Raw genomic sequence first — 18,658 nt, 5'->3', positions numbered from 1 at the left:
AGCCTCGGTAGACGGCTCGACTGCTTGCTTTAGATGCAGAGGTCAGATAGTTCAAATACATACCATTTGTTGAGAGGAGACAATGGGGGGAAACAGGTGGTTTAGCATTGGGGGGTCTTATCTGTGTTCTGGGTTGGCACCCCAGGTGAGAGAATAACAAAGGAGGTGTAGAGCTGGAAGTGACACATTCGGGGGTCTTTCCCATAGCTGGCTCCACCAATGAGATTCAGTTACAAAGAACACCCCCCTTTTAGTATAAATTCAACTGGACTGATGACCACCGTGTGCATCTCTCTCTGTGGTTTCAGACAAATGTACCTCCGACCAGAAAAACATTGTGCTTGATATAATAAAAGCTTGTATTAACTTTGATTCTATTCCACTAGTTTTCTTATGGTTCGCCAGACAAACGAACACTGGATCTTTCAAACCCGGGAGCTTTATTTCAGGTTCGACCGGCCTCGGCGGCTGAAGTTAATTGACCTTTTGTCAAGCCCCGCCCCCGTTGCTAGGTCAGACAAAATTGTCATCTCTCCCGTCTACCTCCACTGTAAAAACAGGGTTTTAAATCACTTTATTTCCATTTAATGTACCAAAGAAAATCAACAGCAACTAGATATAAATAAAAAGTACTTCAGGTACCGTGTAGTTAGTTTAAATTAAATTAATTTTGGGATGAAATGAAATTTATTCCTGTGATTCTCTCTTTTGCAACCGCTTACCCCTTTTAATATAGATAAATAAACGTTTTCATGGTTGTAGCTAGGGGTTGTAGCTGCTGCCGAGCCGACTTTGTTTTGGAAGTACGGATCAGATTTCTGCCAGTTTGGGGATAAAAATATGCTGCACCCTCACAACACTACAAGTGTTCATTTAACTAATAGAAAGTTTTTCTTTTTGAGAACCAAACAAATCAATTAACACACACACACACACACACACACACACACACACACACACACACACACACACACACACACACACACACACACACACACACAAATTACGTTCAATAAAAGTTCAGTGAAAATGTATTTTTATGATATTTGGCAACCAATACCAGCTTAAATGTAAATAATATGCATGTATGTATTTTATGTACACACTTTGAAACCCCACCTGTTGTCATGTAATGCCCTCCCTTTGTTGTGTGAATATTTGGGAGATGCTTGTTATACGTGTCGGTGATAAAAAAAAATAAAAAAAACGAATAAAAACAAATACAAAGTTTAAAAAAAAAATCCAGTGATTTAAATGTAGATACAAAGCAAGTCAAAACTACTTTTTCCATTGATGTGAACGAGAGAGGCGGCTGTTTGGTCCAACCGGATAAACCGGATGTAGCAACGGAGGATGATGTTTAAAGATGTGTAAAGCCAAACTTGAAAGATGTATCTATATTTGATATAGACTACCTTGTTGCAGCTATCCTTGTCCAGTTTTTGATATTATTATGTTTTTGCCTTTTTTTTATTTTTCCTTTTTTTTTTGTTTGTTTGTTTGTTTTTTATTGTTGTATTATCTTTTTTTCTGTTCTCCTTATTATTAATTATGAATTGTTTTCATCTAATGCTTAGGTCCGAGGGGTGGGTTTGGACATCATTGTGGATGCCACCGTTTATAATAAAACAATTTAAATATAAATAAAACATTTGATCACAAAAAAACAAAAAAAAAAAAAACAAATACAAAGTTTAAAAAAATAAAATCAAGTAATTTAAATTTCGATACAAGGCAGTAAAAACTAGACTTTTTCCATTGATGTGAACGAGAGAGACGGCTGTTTGGTCCAACCGGATAAACCGGAGGATGATGATGTTTCTGATTGGTCAGTCAGGGACCAATCAGAAAGCTCACAAAGGGTCAATTAGGAAGCAAGAAAGATATCTTGACACTTTTCTGTGGCGATGTCACACATTCCTCCACCGTGTGGACACATGCAACGCAATCAAGCAGCTGCAACTGCACCCACGTCGCAAAGAGGTTGTGTCTAACCTCCCCTTTCACCCACCTCAGAGTTTTAGACAGCTAACTGGTTTTCAGTTAGACATTGATAATGGAGGTGATATTATATCATCAGTTTAAATCCAAAGGAGGCCGAGGTGACACTTACGCAGCTTCCCGGTCCGACGCTGACTCCGAACTCCTCCTTGATGAAGGTGTTGTTGATGCGGTGCGAGATGTCGTGGAAGGACTTGCCGTAGTCCGTGCTGGTGGGAGAGGAGAGCCGGTTGTGACCCGAGTTCCACGCAGAGAGCGGTGAACCAATGAGGCGACGGCTCACCTTCGGTAGAGTCGCGACGAGCCTCCCTCCAGGAAGGAGTCGAGCGGACCGCTGATGGTGGACAGCACCAGAATCACCTGGGGAGAAGCGAACCGCGGGGTTAAAATCAGAGTGCGAAATATGTGGGGGTGTGTTCTGTTCTGTTCTGTTAATCGGGGGGGTCTGACCCCCCCGATTAACCCTTGAGCCCCCCTGAAGGACTCAAAAGCCAAATTTAGGGGGGGTCTCAATGTTGTCAAAAAAAAATAAAAATTAGGCTATATAATATAATATGATAATTTGATTGTCACTAATGGTCAATTAAATATGTTTAAGAGATCACCATATCAAGTATTCACAATTCAAAACTTTTATTGGTTTAACACAAGTCCTGCACCTTTATGTATGCAAATTAGCCATGTGCGCCAGCACAGCGCAATGACTAGGCCGGCTAGTTGAGATGCCAGAACAACATGGCTAAGCGGAAGCTAACTCAGAGTGTGTCACTTGCACACTTTGGGCTCACATCAAAAAAGGTGTCAGTGGCAGCCAGAGATGAGGAGAGAGACGATGTCACAACAGGGTTCCGTTCCTCTCCCACCCTCTGTTGAAGGAAGGTAAGTCGAGGCCGAGGGCTCCGGGGCAGATGCTACTGCGCCCCCGCTGCTAGCAGTGACTTGCTTTAACTTAAGGTAAGAGGCCAGCCTGCTTAATATGGCCTGAACCCACCTGAGAGCTAATCTTTTTTTAAATTATTGTCATTATTATTTTGCGTTATGGCCTTGTATGAGTGTGATTTGTGAATGTGTAAGCTGCGCGAACCCACCTGTTGAGAGCCATCATGTTTTTTTTTTTTTATTTTGCGTGATCACCTGTTATGAGTGGAATTTGTGAATGTGTTCACACAGCTGTGTTAAAACATAATTTCCTGGATGGTTACATAACGTTAAATAATCAGTCATCATTGTGCAGGCTGAGGACCTGTTTAAGTGCACTGATTGCACGTCTCCGATAGTGGCATTTGTTGTTATTACTGTTATTTGAATGCACAATTCCTTTTCATTGTATTTTTTTTTATTTATCTAAAAAAATACATTAGCCTATTTTATTTGTTTATTCGTTTCTGCAATGCACTGGTCGTGCGCCAGTGTCCTATACCTGGCATTTATTCATTTATTCACGTCTTTTATTTATTTTAATTATCAGATTTAATTTGTAAATAACATTCTGCATCGTAATGCACAATTTTGCCTCCTGTTAGTAAAACAACATGCATCTAAAATGGTTAAAAGTGTGCGTGTATTTGTCATAGGCTATAGTAGGCTGGTTGTTTTGGTTTATTGCATAGGGCCACACTGTTTAAAAAAAAAAAAAAACGTGAGTTAGGGACCCCCCCGAATATGGATGAGTATTTCGCACACTGGTTAAAATGTTCCCCTAAATACTCAATTCTCAACTCTGAGAGCAAAGGGGAAGAAGTCGGGGTGACAACAATCAACCAGTTAATCAATCAAAATAAAGCAGATTTGAATTATTACAGATGGATTTGAAAAAACTGCTTATGCTGGACGGTCAGGGTTCGGCACACGATCTTTAAGTGTGAACAACTCAAAGATTTATCAAAGATAAATCAACTTCACTCCATGTGTGTGGCCGTCTCTCCGGGATCAGTCATGTAATGTGCAGTAAAATGACTTCAAGACTCTGTATTAATGATGTGTGGATCAATACTGAACTATCGATACTTACATACTTACATACCGATACCAGATCTGTTTGCTCTAAAATCGATTCTCAAACTAAAATATCGATACTTTTGATACGTCAGTCATCTGTGGTAAAGTATATCATTATCAGGAATACGGTGGAAAGTAACTAAACTATTCAGATTTTGTCTAAATGACACGCTGCTGGTCGGAACTACTTTTCATTTTTATAGTAGTTCTTATTTTTGTTAATTATTCTCTTATTTATTTTAATATTATTTTACTTAGGATCTTTTTTTAGTGATGGAAATACCTTTTCCAACACTTTCTGTTGTTGTAGCTCGGGTACCTCAGTATACTTCTGACTTTAGAATAAATAGCTAAATAACAGATGTCTTGTATTCTTAAACTATCTGAAATACACCATTATGTTTACATTTACCGGAACATTAGGTGTATTTGCACAATGTATCGGTATCGAATCGCTATCGCCGATACCAGCCTGAATTTTACTCGGATCGGAAGGAAATCGATGGTATCCAACATCACTACTCTGTATTGCAGAACAGTCTTTGATGCCACCTATCTGCTGATTCAACGCTGTGAAAGTTAAAAAACAGGCAGCATGTTGTGATGAGAGGGAAACCTGATGACTGCAGCGGTTTGAACACTCACTCCGGTGCCGTCGCCCACCCAGGTGAGGATGACGTAGGAGCCGTCGTCGCCGTTGAACCCCGTCTGGGAGAAACAGACACATAAATCCTTATATTTACAGCAGCTCCACTCCCTCCGACAACCAAAAACAGCATTTTGGTTGAATAATCATATAAGTGGGTAAATACCAAGCACTGTTTAAACATCATTAATCCCAGGTGTTGTACTTACAATGATGTTATTTATTATACGGATAACTTGGATCCCAAATATTCAAACATTCCTTAACAAGAAGTATTTATGTAATCCCAGGTAATCTTTTCATTTACACACAAACAACAAGCAATGACCTTGTTGTATTTACCTTTCCTTTAATAATTTTAATATATTGGTCAGATGTTTAGATGAAACATGCTTTATTTGTTTAAGTAGAACAAGCACAGTAAAAAATATCTTGCTTGATCTACTTTAAAAAAATGAAGGCAACTTTTTCGCATGAGATTTTTATGTAGATCAAGAAAGACTAGTCTTTGTATAAACTACTTAATTTTTAGTATGTACAAAATTCATTTGCAAGTAAAGTCAACTTAATTTTGGTAAATAAAGTCAACGTAACACAATTAAGTTGACTGTATTTGAAAAAAATGTATAATTTACATACTAAAAATGGAGTAGTTTATACAAAGACTAGTCTTTCTTGATCTATATAATAATCTCATGCAAAAAGTTGACTTATTTTTTTAAGTAGATCAAGCACAATATTTGTATCAGTGTAAGAAAGCATCAGCTGATCAATATCTGGAGCCTGGGGGGGTAAAAGCCTCACCTCGTGGGTGCTGCCGTCCAGGACCCGGTGCTCCTCCGGGGTGAGAGGAAGGAGGCAGGAGGTGAAGGCAGGACCGCGGGGGGGACTGTAGGTGTCCCTACGCGGCCGGAGGCCCCGGCTGGGGGCCCCCGGGGCCCCTGGGGTCCGGTGGGGGGTCGGAGGGGCCCTGGCCCCCCAGCTGGCCCCGCTGGAGTCCACGGGTGCCAGGAGGAGGAGGGGGAAGAGGAGGAAGAGGAGGACGGTGGTCATACTGATGGCGAGTGGAGAAACATGCGTGACCTGTCCCTGTGAGGCGCGCAGGTGAGGCCAGGTGGGAGTGGGAGGAGCCTGCAGGTGGGAGTGGGCGGAGCCTGCAGGTGGGAGTGGGCGGAGCCTGCACGGGTCATTAACATACAAAGTGCTGCGTTGAGCGGCGCGTGCACAGTCAGCAGGTGCGGCTGCCCGCATGCAGGTGACCTCTGCAGGAGGACGGACACGCAGGCGTCTCGAACACGAACACAGAGAAGTGGATGATGATGTTGAACTCACTATAAATGTTTTCTTTTTTTTTGTAACTTATTTTTTTTATTCAAATTTTCTTTCAACAATTACAGTGTCAGGGTATATCATACATACCTGTTTTCTCTTAAACTTCTCCCTCTAAATACCTCACTGGTATTTTTGCACATGTAAATATTATTTGTTTTTCGGGTTTAGTATTTCTGTTTAGCATTTCTTTTGTACATTGCTCATTTTTTATATTGATTTTTTTTTTCAATTATTTAGCTATTTATTGGTTATTTATATTTTCTCTTTTTAGGATATACTTTTTTATATACCTTTTCATACTTTGTGTGTTTTTTGTAAAATTGTTGAGAGTGTGTATGTTTGCTGCTGCACAAGCAAATTTCTCCTCTGGGGGATTAATAAAGTTGTATTCTATTCTATTCTATTCTATTCTATTCTATTCTATTCTATTCTATTCTATTCTATTCATACATAGTTAAGCACTCATCCTTATATCAATGTCCTTATTGTTCAGTAGCAATGGTGGTGTCCTCTTCTCGTCTTCTGTTATCAGTCCATTTTTCACATTTATCCTCGAATTGTGTCTCTTGTAGTCTCAGTTTATATGTAATTTTCTCCATTACAAAAATCTCTTCCACAGTGCACATTCACTGCTCCTCATTCGGAGGGTCTACTTTGTACCACATTCTGGTAATTGTTTTTTTACTGGCTGACAGCAATACTTTGACAAGGTACTCATCTTCTTTTTGTATTGTATCTTGTGTTAAGTAAAGTATGTTTTTGGTATCTCAAACCCTATTATCTTTTGTAAACCCCTCCATATTTTGTCCCAGTATCCTTTTAACTTTTGACATGACCAGAATATATGTGTATGGTCAGCATCCATGTGGCCACATGCTCTCCAGCACGGCTGCTGAGTAGACACCGCCCCTTTCTTAATCTTTGGGGTTACACTATAAATGTTTCCATCCATCAGCTGAGATCAGATATGTGTGGCGACTGCACTACCACTATTTCTACACTATTGGAGGATTGACTCCAGTGCTTTTAAGGATTGACACGACTACTAACTAGTCGCAAAGTCCTCTAGCAGAATAACCAGCTCCAACACCCCCCTCCACCTCAGAAAAGGAAGGAATAGTAAATCAATTCAATTCAATTTTTCAATTCAATTTTATTTATATAGCGTCTAATACAACAGAGTTGTCTCTAAACGCTTTCCAGAGACCCATACCCAGAACATGACCCCCGAGCAGTTATTACATAAACAATGGCAGGTAAAAACTCCCCTAGTGGGAGAAAAACCTTAAGCCAAACAGTGGCAAGGAAAAACTCCCCTTTAGGAGGAAGAAACCTTGAGCAGGACCAGGCTCATCAGGGGGGACCCTCCTGCCGAGGGCCAGACTGGTGGGTCAGGGACGGCAACAGCACAGCAGGCAGGTGGAAGCAGCAACGGGATGACCAGAGGTGGGGACCGCAGGCCAGCACGCAGCTCCCGAAGCTCCAGCCCAATCAGCAAGTCCCAGGTTGGGGTGCAGGGTCGGGGAAGGGTTGAAGGGAAAGGGTCAGGGAAAGACTTGTGCTCGGTAATGCAAGCTACAAGCCACCCACGACCACCTTCAGGTTCCGGTGTCCGGCAAAGGATGCTGCAATATGGACAAAAGAGAGAAAAGGGAGGAGAAGGGGGGGCCAGCACAAGAAACTACAGGAGCGACTCTGACACACTAAAGTTTACACTACCTAGAGATTTACCAACACCAGCTAGAGGTTTACTAAACACTAACTATAGGCTTTACTAAACAGAAATGTTTTAAGTTTAGTTTTAAAGGTGGAGGTGGTGTCAGCCTCCTTAACCCAGATTGGAAGTTGGTTCCATAGTAACGGTGCCTGATAGCAGAACGCCCGCCCTCCAAATCTACATTTAGATACTCTAGGAACTACGAGTAAACCTGCACTCTGAGAACGGAGAGCTCTGACAGGAACATAAGGCACTATCAGGTCTTGCAAATAATGCGGAGCTAAGCCGTTTTGGGCTTTATACGCAAGTAATAAAATTTTAAATTGGATTCTGAATTTTACGGGTAACCAATGGAGCGACGCTAACACTGGAGAGACGTGGTCTCTCCTGCTAATTCCTGTCAGTACTCGTGCTGCTGCATTTTGGATCAGCTGGAGCCTATTCAGCAAATTACTTGGACATCCTGCTAACAACACATTACAGTAATCTAGTCTAGAAGATACAAACGCATGAACTAGTTTTTCTGCATCACTAGTAGAATAGTAAATGTTACTGATTTAAATTGGACTGAATTTGGAGATGAAACATGAATTTTAAATATTAAAGATACAATTATCAACTTGAAATTACATTATTTACCATTATAGTAATCAGATTACACTGAAGAACTGCTGATCACCAGATTCTGTCACCTTGGTGCAACGGCATCTCAGTTATCCGAGTCCGAGACCTGGAGAGACCGAGACCCGAGACAAGAGACAAGAGACAAAAAAAGTGGTCTTGAGACCAAGACCGGTCTCAGAACTACAAGTCTAGTGAGAATAAAACTTTAAACACTCATCTGTAAACATCTGTTTGAGAGAACATAGTCGTCTTGCATTTATTATCTCTGTAGATTTGATATATTGTGTACTGTGGTGCCAATCCCGCCCCCAAGGCCACACCCCTGCCGACCAGAGGCCCAGCAGGACCCAGGAGACCATCGAGTCCAGTATTAAAGGGGACTTATTATGGCATCTAATACCTATTTTAAACAATGTCTTAAAAACAAGCTTTTGATTGTTTTTGCTAAATAAATTAGAAATTCAGCCTCTGAGCCATGTCTTTATCTTCCCATTCTCTAACCTCATTATCTATGCTGGATTCTGAGTGGGCGGGGCTATGATAATGAGGCTCTGTGCTGATTGGCTGCCTGAATGACGCGATACCGCTACGAAAAAATTGCGGAAGCTCCGGCCGGCGGAGTTGTTTACACTGTGTCCTAACTGCATGCGAGCGAGCGTCAGCGACAAAATCAATTCCATCCATCCATTTGCTTTATTTTCTATTGGACTGTCCTAACTGGCCGCGAGTGACGCAGCGCTGCGCGGCGTGCCGTTTTGAGCTGAACATTTGTCGGACGCCCTGCTTCTATTCTCTTCCTGCCGGTTGAAAGCGCTGTAGGAAACAGTATGTATATATATACTATGTATGTAGAATTTTGGTATACTATATGTACATAATTGTCTTATGTTCTTTTTCAATAAAAACATTATAAAAAAAAAGGACAAAAAGCACAATGATCAGAATGAGAGAATAAGAATAACATGAGGTAAAAAAAAAGGTGTTATCAGAACCTCCACACCCATCTCGGTTGAACACCGGACCGTCCTGTATGAGTCATGGCATAAATCGTGCTGTGATTGGTCCGGTATGTTCGGTCCGTACTGTTTCCTTCTTCCATGTGTCCTGTCAGGATTTCGGTTTTTGCGCTACTGTTTTTGATAATCCTGCTCTGCAGCGTTTTTGGTTCTTGCCCTTTTGTTAAATAAAACCCTGTTTTTGGAACTCCTGCCTCCCGCTCTCCTGCATCTGGGTCCTCAAACAACCACCCCTGACACACTAAATCTGCCTGCTAAACACGTTAAATGTCTTGTGCAGAAAGTATGTGAACCCCAGACAGCGGTGGGGTGAAGGGGAGCCGGGTGGGGGGGCAAAGAGCCAAGGAAAACACCAGAGACTCAGAGTTGAAGGTGTGATCTCATAATTTGTCACATTTTCTCAAGAAAACCCATGATGACTCCTCAGGTCCCATCAGCTCTGTTCACAGACGGAGGAGTGAAGCTCTCAGAGGAGACGCCAGCATAAGACTGCCGAGTCATCCTGGTCTGAAGCCTCCTGCCAAGTGTGGAAGCCGAGCCTCGGCTGCCAGTCGCGGCTCGTCCAGCCAGCAGGATAATGAGCCTCGTCTGGAAGAGGACCAGAACCTGCAGACCAACGTAGCCGCTGGCTGCAGAGACCGTTGGTTCCCGGATCCCGGTTGTGCAACACACCTTAAGATCTGGTGTCGACAGATTTCAGCACTTGATTAGAGTTGAATCAAAAGTTGAGACTGATTGTGTTGATAACGATAGAGGCTGTTAAGTTTTGTCAGTCTTTGAGGCGCCATGGGAACCAGGTGAGCGATCAACCTCCGTGGACATTTCACAAAGTTCTGAGAGCTTTCAAAACACCTCAAGGCAGATTCAAATGAGTTTCCTTCATTTGATCGTGCAGCTTTGATTTTCATGCACACATTGAAGTTGTAGCGCCCCTTGTGGACAAATGTGGTGTGGTTCCAAAAGTTGCTGTTGCCGAGTTTATTTTTCTTTTCTTTTTTCTTCTTCTTAATACTCAGAGGTATCAGCAACAACAGGCCAGAAGCCTATAAGCCAGTTTTCTCATCATCGTATGAAGCTTTTTAGGCAAGACAAGGCAAGTTTAGTTGTATAGCACAATTCAACACAAGGTAATTCAAAGTGCTTTACATCAACATTAAAAGCGGCAAGACACAATTAAACAGTAAATAACAAATACAATGAAATAAAATGATAAGAAGAGAGGTAAAATAATAAAAAGCATAAGTTGTTAAAAAGTAAAGGCAGTAGAGTACATTCTTACAACAGACAGAAGCCGACAAGGAAGAAACCCCAAGAAATTCTTCAAACTATTTTTTCTATAGGAGAGATTTGGATGTATTCTTCCGGGCCGGACTGGGCCATTCCCAGTGGCCAGAGGTGGGTAGAGTAGCCAAAATCTGTACTCAAGTAAATGTACTGTTACTTCAGAATAATATGACTCAAGTAGAAGTAAAAAGTAGTCATCCAAATAATTACTTGAGTAAAAGTAAAAAAGTACTCGGTGAAAAAACTACTCAACGTCTGATTTATTTTTTAACACAACCATTCAAACAGACAAAAGTACAAAATAATCATCTTCAGGCAAATTAAATTGATAAAATAATAAAATAAATTAAAATTAATAAAAAATTAAAAAATAGCTTAAATTAAAATATTCTTAAAGTAAATTCAAGTACTTTAATAAATAATAAAATAAATAAAATAATAACAGAATAAAAAAATAAATTAAGCACAACATTTCAAGCCTTTGTACTTTTCTTTTTTAACCAGGCAGAACTAGAACAACATGAACTCATATAAATATAATGTGTGTGTTTGAGTCTGCGTAAATGTGACAAAACATGTAAAAACAAAAATTTTTCCCAAAGAATCCCTCAGTGATGTCATGAGATTGACGCGTACGTGGATAAAAGGGATAAAAGAAAAGTAACAGCTCAACGTAGCCTAATGTAGCGGAGTAAGAGGAACAGTTTCTTCTTCACAAATCTACTCAAGTAAAAGTAAAAAGTAAAGTGATTCAAAACTACTCCTAAAAGTACAACATTTCCCAAAACTTACTCAAGTAAATGTAACGGAGTAAATGTAACTCGTTACTACCCACATCACACTGTCCAAAAACGCAGCGAACTTCATCGGTGCAGATGATTGGCCCGCAGAAACTGGCCCCGCCCACAAATTAAGTGATTTGTGATGGTTATTCGTCAGTAATTGTGGCATTTGGTCAAAGTTACAGTCAGGGCAGAGGGATGTGGTGGCGTTGGTCGTCATGGAGTCGGAAAAGAGGGAGGTGGGGGCGGGGGATTAATGTGTTTTTTTTTTTTTTACCAACATTCTTTTTATTGTTTTCACAAAATAACAAAGAAGTATCAAGTAACGCAGTTTCATACATTGAACAAGCATGTCAATCCCTCAAATCGTTCCAAATCTTGGTTAGGGATCAGGATAATGCGTTAATCCATTTTATTACCTTGTGTAAAAAAAAAAAAATTTTGAAAAAAAAGGATATATTTCTTCATTATTATTTACTGCAAAGTGCCACTGTTCAAACGTCCCCAAATTCTTCAGACTTGACAAATCTGTTCTTAATACATAGTAAATGAAAGTGTCCCAGATTTTATGAAAATTATTTTGGTGTTTTAAGGTAATTTTCTCCAAAGGGAGAGTTGTGGTTAGCTCAGACAACCACCTGCTTATACTTGGTCTTATCGTGTTTTTCCATGAGAGCTATTACTCTTTTTGCCATTAACACACTTAAGTCTATAAATATTTGTTGATTCTTTTTAAGCTTCAAATTATCTGGATTTAAACCTAATATAAACAGCTGTGGAATTAAGGGAACTTGAATCTGTAAAATATTTTGAATACATTGCTTCACTTCTTGCCAGAATTTTTGTATTTCTGTACATTCATTGCCAAGTACAATGGAAAAAAAGTACCTTTTTCCTTCTCACACTGAACACAAACATCAGCTATAGCACTCTTATATCGGTTTAGCTTCTCCTGGAGTTATATGCGTTCGTGTCAACCAGTTGTATAGTAATAATTTCAGGCGGGTGTTGGTAATTGTGGATTGCGGTCTTCCTGTAGCTCCTCTCTCCAGTCCTCCAGCCGTCATGCAGATGTCTCTGTACTTCCATCTACCAGGGCCAGGCATTTATAAATGTTGGTTTAATCAGTTTATCAGTGTGGTTTTGCTGTAAATGGTGTGATTGTAACTTTTTATCCTCGCTGGTTAAATGTGTTTGAGGTCTGAGGTTTGTGTTCACAGATCCAGACAGAACATGTGCTTGTGTGTGTTTTAGCTGCAAAGCTGCATTTACAGTAATGCAGGTGGAGGAAAGTATAGTAAAGATAAACTGGCAGCAGGTACAGATTGATTCTTTCAAGACTGAGTAATGAATGTGTAACATTTACAGGAGGCTATAACATTAACAGTCCTTTTCTTGATGTTATGATTACAAAAATAAGACATCTGAGCACATGTTCTTGGGCTTTATGGAACACTGATTAACATTTATTACAATTTATCACCATTTTATCGACCAAAAACCAAACGGATTGTTTATTTTTATGAGCAGCTAAAATCTTTCTTGTGTTGAATTTATTCATAAAGTCAGACAGTGTCTTATCTTTTCGACTTTTTCGCGTCGACTTTATAATTTTTAGTTTAATTGACTAAAGTAATCCGGAATTGAGACAATTTACAGAGAAATACGGGGAGGTACTGGACTGGTGGCTTATAGTTTTATAGTTTTGATACCGTTGTGATTGATTAAGAATCAGGTCCATTTCAGTGATGCTGATATACTATATTATATATTACTATAATGGTAAATAATGTAATTTCAATCTTTAATATTTAAAATTCAGGTTTCATCTCCAAATTCAGTCCAATTTAAATCAGTAACATTTACTATTCATGACTTTTCTGAGGTGCAGGGGGGTGTTGGAGCTGGTTATTCTGCTAGAGGACTTTTGGACTAGATAGTAGTCGTGTCAATCCTTAAAAGCACTGGAGTCAATCCTCCAATAGTGTAGAAATAGCGGTAGTGCAGTCGCCACACATATCTGATCTCAGCTGATGGATGAAAACATTTATAGTGAGTTCAACATCATCATCCACTTCTCTGTGTTATTGAGCTGCAGTTGAAAACAAGCTCATATGGAAACTAGCTGAACCAGGATGATGTTCTACAATCACGCAGGATCAGGACATTATAGGTTTGTTTCTGGTCTCGGTCTCGAGCTGAACTAGTATTGGTCTTGTCTTGATACTTTTTGTCCTTGGTCTTGATTAGGGATGGGAATCGAGAACCGGTTCTTGTTGAAAACCGGTTCCCAGTGTTTCAATTCCTTGGAATCGTTGGCCTTTTTTTGCAAACGATTCCCTTATCGATTCCAGAATGACGTCACCAGCATTCGCACGCAGCACGAAAACATCTGGACAAATCGAAAGCAAATTTAGTTAATTTCTACAGAAGAATATTTATTTTATTGATGATTATTTTATATTAATTTTATATTAAATTTTATATTAGATACATATTTTATATTACAAATAGTTTTCTGGGGACCCCCGGCACCATGGAGGAGCCCAAGGCCGGGGTCGTCTTAAGACCTCACTTGTATTTTTTTGTTCAAAGATATAAAACAAAGTTTATTCCAAAATCGACCTGTTTGTTCTCCTTTTTTCCAAATGAGAATCGATAAGAGAATCGATAAAGAATCGAATCGTTAAGCAGAATCGAAAATGGAATCGGAATCGGAAAAATCTTATCAATTCCCATCCCTAGTCTTGATACTCTCTGATCTTGGTAGTGTCTTGGTCTCGGTTTAGGTGGTCTTGACTACAAGTCTACTAGATTGTCCCGGTCCAGCCCTGGATTCAGCTCAGCGGCGTCCAAATTTCCCCTTTAACCCAAACAGCCTTCACTGCAGGCCTCCATCTGCTGCCTGAATGAGGAGAAACCGAGCACGACAGCGAGAAATCATTGAGTCGGTGAAGTGGAGTTTATGATAACTTGGGGAGTCACTTAACGCTGAGTCATCGTTGTGAGTATGAGTGCGTCAGTTGCTGTTAGGAGGTGTGAGATGATGAGATGCTGATGTTGCTTCACGGTGTTCGCCAGAGTAACCTCCCCTGGGACGGCTCACAGGAACTGCCAGGGTTCGAGGGGACAATCGTAGCGCTCAGCATCCTCTCAACTTCCCCTGGCTTCTGTTTCCTTCTAAAGCACCAAGTCCTGATTAGATAAAGACTCAGCCGCATCGTGAGAAGCCTTCAGATGAATCATTTCCCCTCGGGGGGTTTAGCTCTGAGCCCCACCTTCCCCAATCATCTCGAGATCTGCACCGGCTGCTGTTGCGCAACTTCAATCGGAGGCCCGATCTCTCTTTAAATGCTGCAATATTTTTGGTTTTGGTGCATTGTTTTTTCAGGCCCTTGTCCTTGACAGACCTTGGACTTTGTCAGGACCTGCAGAAATCTCTGTTGCATCAGCCGTTAGCCCATGAAACGCTGCCAAGATCTTTTTCTCATCACTTTCCCAAAAACATTTTGTACTTTTAAGCCTTCAAGAGATACGGAAGACTACTAGGGCCAGGCAGGAGAAAAATTAAAATAATATTTTAGAGGAGGAACATTTTTTTTTCATTATGCACTTTGAGAAAAAAGTCGAAATGTCGAGAAAAAAGTCAAAATGTCGAGATTAATGTTGAAGTACAATTTCGAGAAAAAAGTTGAAATGTCAAGAAAAAAGTTGAAATGTTGAGAAAAAAAGGCGAAATTTCGATTTTATTCACGAAATTTCAACTTTATTCCCGAAATTGTAGTAGAAGAGTATTAGGGCCAGGCGGGAGAAAAATAAAAACAATATTTTAGAGGAGGAAGATTTTTTTTTCATTATGCACTTCGAGAAAAAAGTCAAAATGTCGAAATTAATGTTGAAGTACAATTTCGAGAAAAAAGTCGAAATGTCAAGAAAAAAGTTGAAATGTTGAGAAAAAAAGGTAAAATTTCGATTTTATTCACGAAATTTCAACTTTATTCCCGAAATTGTATTCCCCTCTCAAATATATTTTCTCCTGTATGGCCCTAATACTCTTCCGTAGGATCTCTCTTTAAGGGCTGGAATATTTTTGGTTTTGGTGCGTTGTTTTTTCAGGCCCTTGTCCTTGCAAGACCTTGGACTTTGTCAGGACCTGCAGAAATCTCTGTTGCATCAGCCGTTAGCCCCTGAAACGCTGACAAGATCTTTTTCTCATCACTTTCCCAAAAACATTTTGTACTTTAAGCCTTCAAGAGAGGACATGCATAACACCCACTCAATAAAACACTGATTAAAAAAAACATTTTATTTATTTACAACTTTTAGTGCAAATCACCATTCAGTAGTGCAGAAACATTTTTAGTTGTTCCGAGACATGAGCTGCCACTGTTTCGGACAGCAGACGGAAGAAAACCCTGCGTCAAGTTCATAAAGTCTGTCCCAGAGCGGAGATGGAGGCGCCGCCATCCGCTCAGGAGCCGATGTTTTTAGTCACGTGGTTAGTCACGTGGTCCCTAGCTCGCGGCGGCAGCTCTCCGGTCCCCTCCACCCAATGACGCTCCAGCGGGGGGTACATGAGGCCGCCGAAGCCGTCGGTGAGGCCGTGGAGGAAGAAGAACATGTACACGAGGTTCCAGATGGAGAAAAACTTCAGCAGCGTGAACTCCATGACTCACGTGGAAAACGGTGACACAGATCTGCAGATGACAAATTTAAAAGCTCATCAAAATAAATCAGACATAATGTTTAATTTAAGTAATGTTAAAGTTATTTGCTCATGTCGGTTTTACGTTGTGGTCACTTTAAGAAACTTTGGGACTAATTACAGGGAGTGTCATGTGACAAGAAACCAGGTAGTAAGCAAGAGAGCTGAAGAAAACCGGTCACTTTTTGTTTCATCTGAATCCAGCAACATCTGTTTACGTTTTACGCCTTTGATAGCGTCGTGGGTATGTATCAATTTGTTTTGTTATCATTTACAATTGCAGATCATTATTTCTGACATGCTTTGAAGTTTGATGCTAAAATGTACTAAATAACTACGGCTCTGTCACTGGCGAGTCCATGTGGGCGTCATAACTAGTAGGAAATTAGCAGAAATTGTTAACATGTAAGGGTATTATTTAATATATGACATTTGAAGTTAAAAAAAGGATAATAAATACATACATACTGTCACAGTAAAAAAAACAGATAAAAGAAAACATGTGGATTAATTCATGTTGAAGATTAAGTTGGTACATATTATTAAGTACATATATTGTACATATACATAAGTACATTATTGATTTATATTTTTGCATTTCTATTCTAGTTTTACCTTTCCTCGCAACGTCAATAAACCTGTGGACAACGATACAAATGTCTTCAGAGTCGTGATGTCAGGAAGGAGTTTATCTGACTGTCTAATTATGCACAGCAAGTGTTAATAGTTAATAGTTAATATTTATTTATTTCGGTCAATCACAAACAAAAATCAACAAACAAGATAACACAGGTTTTTCCCTGGTCAACATTGTGATTATTTGACCGAAAAGGTCTGGGCTTGAAGCATAAAGCTTATCTTGCCCACCTTTTCACTGAATACAAAGTATACAAAGTGTATACAAAAAAAACTAAAAAAATAAATGAAGTATCATAAGTCTACACAAAATAATAATAATAGTAATAGTAATAATAATAATAATAATAATAATAATAATAATAATAATAACAACAACAATAATAATAATAATAATAATAATAATAATAATAATAATAACAATGATGATGATGATAATAATAATAGTAATAATAATAATAATAGCAATAATATGATAATAATAATAATAATAATAGCTCTGAAAACAGAAAGTGAAAAGATGGTAAAAAAAACCGGCAAAACCAATGTAAGTTGTCATTTTATCTCATGCATGTGTGCATTCTTCTTTGTTTGCTAGTTTAAGGTCATTCTTAAAACAGTTTTACTCCTAAAACAGAAATACAGTGTATGCATAAGTGTAATGGAGGCAGCGCACATAAACCTATATTCGACATTCGACTCTGTCAGAAAGGTCACCAGTGAAAGTGTTGGTATGAGCACGAATAGTTTCAAAGTTTATTTAGAAGGGACAATGCATATTCATGAACACTACATTAAGCAGTGTAAATACACCGGGTTTAGCAGATATGCTAGTTTCCACCCGCAGTCCCCACAAACAACCAGACACACTCACACTCACACCTACGGGCAATTTAGAATGATCAATTTACCTAGCATGCATGTTTTTGGACTGTGGGAGGAAACCCACGCAAGCAGGGGGAGAACATGCAAACTCCACACAGAAAAACCCCGCTGGGCCTGGGAGTCGAACCGGGAACCTTCTTGCTGTGAGGCAACAGTGCTAACCACTAAGCCACCGTGCTGCCGATAAGGATTTGCTTGTCTCATTGGGCTGTTTCCCTCTCTTCTCTTTGTGGTAGTGAAATATCTTAAACCCCCAAATTGCCCATTGGATATCGTCCCTGTCAAACTGCTGAAAATGTTTTTTTAATACAGTGGGGCCCGGTCTCCTGGTTTTCATTAACTCCTGCCTTAGATTGGGTCCCTGCTGCCTTTAAACGTGCTGTGGTCAGGCCCCTTCTTAAAAAGCCTAATCTTGACCCCCTCATACCCCTTTTCCACCAAACCAGTTCCAGGGTTTTCTGTTTCCACTGACAAAGAACTGGCTCCGGGCCGGAAGAACTGGTTCCAAGGTAGCACCAACTCTTTGCTGGTCTAGAGGAAAGAACCGCTTACGTAGACGGAGGGGGTGGAGTTATTAAGACCAACAGCAATAGCAAGACTGGGAGACGGAGACATTTTAAAATAAGAATGAATCTGGATGCAGCAAAGCATCATGGGTCTGAGGAGGAGACAACCTGTCTTTTAGAGATGTGTCCACGGAGGAGCTACGTGGACCAAGTCCATATTCTGCATAAGGAGTATGTGTTAATGCCTTCAGGCAGAAGATTCAGGCAACCTATGTGTAAATTGAACAGGTATAAATTTTCTTTTGTCCCACTATCAATCAAACTACTGAACAGTAGGAGAGGAACTGTGTATGTGTGTGTGTGTGTGTGCGTGCGTGCGTGTGTGTGATTGGGAGTGACGTGAGGAAAGAAATGTGCAATAACGTGTATGTTTCTCTTGTGTAGGTCAGTGCAATAATGTGGAAATCTGAGCAATAGGTTCAGTCACGCTCTGTGCAATATTTTTTTCTTCTACTCAGGGGTATTG

General features: G+C 40.0%; 1 protein-coding gene across 1 annotated transcript in view; it reads right to left on the bottom strand.

Annotated features, from left to right (window-relative positions):
* Nucleotides 1-16,069, bottom strand: part of si:dkey-159a18.1 (sortilin) — a 34,560-nt gene extending 18,491 nt beyond the window's left edge. The window contains exons 1-6 of the mRNA XM_061715244.1: nt 15,896-16,069; nt 5,844-5,907; nt 5,450-5,799; nt 4,645-4,707; nt 2,285-2,361; nt 2,114-2,210 (exon numbers count right to left, since the gene is read on the bottom strand). Coding sequence (XP_061571228.1) covers nt 2,114-2,210; nt 2,285-2,361; nt 4,645-4,707; nt 5,450-5,799; nt 5,844-5,907; nt 15,896-16,069 — 825 coding nt within the window. The remainder of the gene's footprint in view (nt 1-2,113; nt 2,211-2,284; nt 2,362-4,644; nt 4,708-5,449; nt 5,800-5,843; nt 5,908-15,895) is intronic.
* Between the last annotated feature and the right edge of the window lie 2,589 nt (nt 16,070-18,658).

The sequence above is a fragment of the Cololabis saira genome, chromosome 23 (assembly GCF_033807715.1).
Source record: "Cololabis saira isolate AMF1-May2022 chromosome 23, fColSai1.1, whole genome shotgun sequence".
NCBI lineage: Eukaryota > Metazoa > Chordata > Actinopteri > Beloniformes > Belonidae > Cololabis > Cololabis saira.
Note: the sequence above shows the minus strand (reverse complement) of the source record. Positions and strands in the feature narration are given on the sequence as shown.